At 53.5% G+C, this 1,393-nt stretch overlaps 1 protein-coding gene across 1 annotated transcript; it reads left to right on the top strand.

Annotated features, from left to right (window-relative positions):
* Positions 1-66: 66 nt before the first annotated feature.
* Positions 67-1,168, top strand: LOC122445221 (rho-related GTP-binding protein RhoC-like). Its single transcript, XM_043474167.1, has one exon. It carries the CDS (start codon positions 110-112, stop codon positions 689-691), a length of 582 nt encoding a protein of 193 aa, XP_043330102.1. The 5' UTR covers positions 67-109; the 3' UTR covers positions 692-1,168.
* The last annotated feature ends 225 nt before the right edge of the window (positions 1,169-1,393 follow it).

Genomic DNA, 1,393 nt, shown 5'->3' with positions numbered 1-1,393 from the left:
AACATATGTAAAGATACTACTAAACCACATCACAGAATTAGGGTTAAAAAGATATTACAGCTCCCGCACCCGCAGCGCAGCTGGAAGCGGCGGAGCGGAAGCCCTGGCAATGGCTGCCATCCGAAAGAAGCTGGTGATTGTGGGGGATGGGGCCTGTGGGAAGACCTGCCTCCTCATCGTCTTCAGCAAGGATCAGTTCCCAGAGGTCTACGTCCCTACTGTCTTTGAGAACTACATCGCAGACATAGAGGTGGATGGCAAGCAGGTGGAGCTGGCTCTGTGGGACACAGCAGGGCAGGAAGACTACGACCGCCTGCGGCCTCTCTCCTACCCGGACACTGACGTCATTCTCATGTGCTTCTCCATCGACAGCCCCGACAGTCTGGAAAACATTCCTGAGAAGTGGACCCCGGAAGTGAAGCACTTCTGCCCCAATGTGCCCATCATCCTGGTGGGCAATAAGAAGGACCTGAGGCAAGATGAGCATACCCGGAGAGAGCTGGCAAAGATGAAGCAGGAACCTGTTCGATCTGAGGAAGGCCGGGACATGGCGAACCGGATCAGTGCCTTTGGCTACCTTGAGTGCTCAGCCAAGACCAAGGAGGGGGTGCGGGAGGTATTTGAGATGGCCACTAGGGCCGGCCTCCAGGTCTGCAAGAATAAGCGCCGGAGGGGCTGCCCCATTCTCTGAGATCCCCAAGACCTCCCCTCCTTCCTTCAGGGGGTTGCAGAAAGTCCCTCTGCCCTCTGTGACCCCACCCTATCAGGGATCCTTGCTGAAGGCTCCCTTTCCCAATTCCCCCCTGCCCAGGACTGCATTGAGTTTCCCCAGCCCTGACACTGGTGGCCGAAGGCACGCCCCCTCCCACCAGCACCCTGGGAATAGAGGGGTGCATCCTGCCTCTCAGAGCACAGCCCCTCCTCCTGTTGCCTTGGTCCTCGGGTGGGGCCCTTGATCCCTTTGGCCTTCCCCAGAGGATCATCACACCAGCACTTTATACACTTCCTGCTCACAACAGATCTGGGGTAGGGGACTTGGCGGGTGTAACCGAACGAATCCCAGGCCCCTGGTGTTTCTGCTTTGGGCAGGAGCCTTGTCTCTGGCTATTCTTGGTGTGGGACGTGAATAAAGGTCACAGGCTCCAAAAAAAAAAAAAAAAAAAAAAAAGATATTACAGATTGCTGTGGCCAAAACTTCCAAATCTATGTTGAATAGTAGTGGTGAGAGTGGGCACCCTTGCCTTGTTCCTGATTTTAGGGGAAATGCTTTCAATTTTTCACCATTGAGGGTAATGCTTGCTGTGGGTTTGTCATATATAGCTTTTTTTATGTTGAGGTATCTTCCTTCTATTCCTGCTTTCTGGAGAGGTTTAATCATAAATGGGTGTTGAAT

Source organism: Cervus canadensis, chromosome 7 (genome assembly GCF_019320065.1).
Source record: "Cervus canadensis isolate Bull #8, Minnesota chromosome 7, ASM1932006v1, whole genome shotgun sequence".
Taxonomy (NCBI): Eukaryota; Metazoa; Chordata; class Mammalia; order Artiodactyla; family Cervidae; genus Cervus; species Cervus canadensis.
Note: the sequence above shows the minus strand (reverse complement) of the source record. Positions and strands in the feature narration are given on the sequence as shown.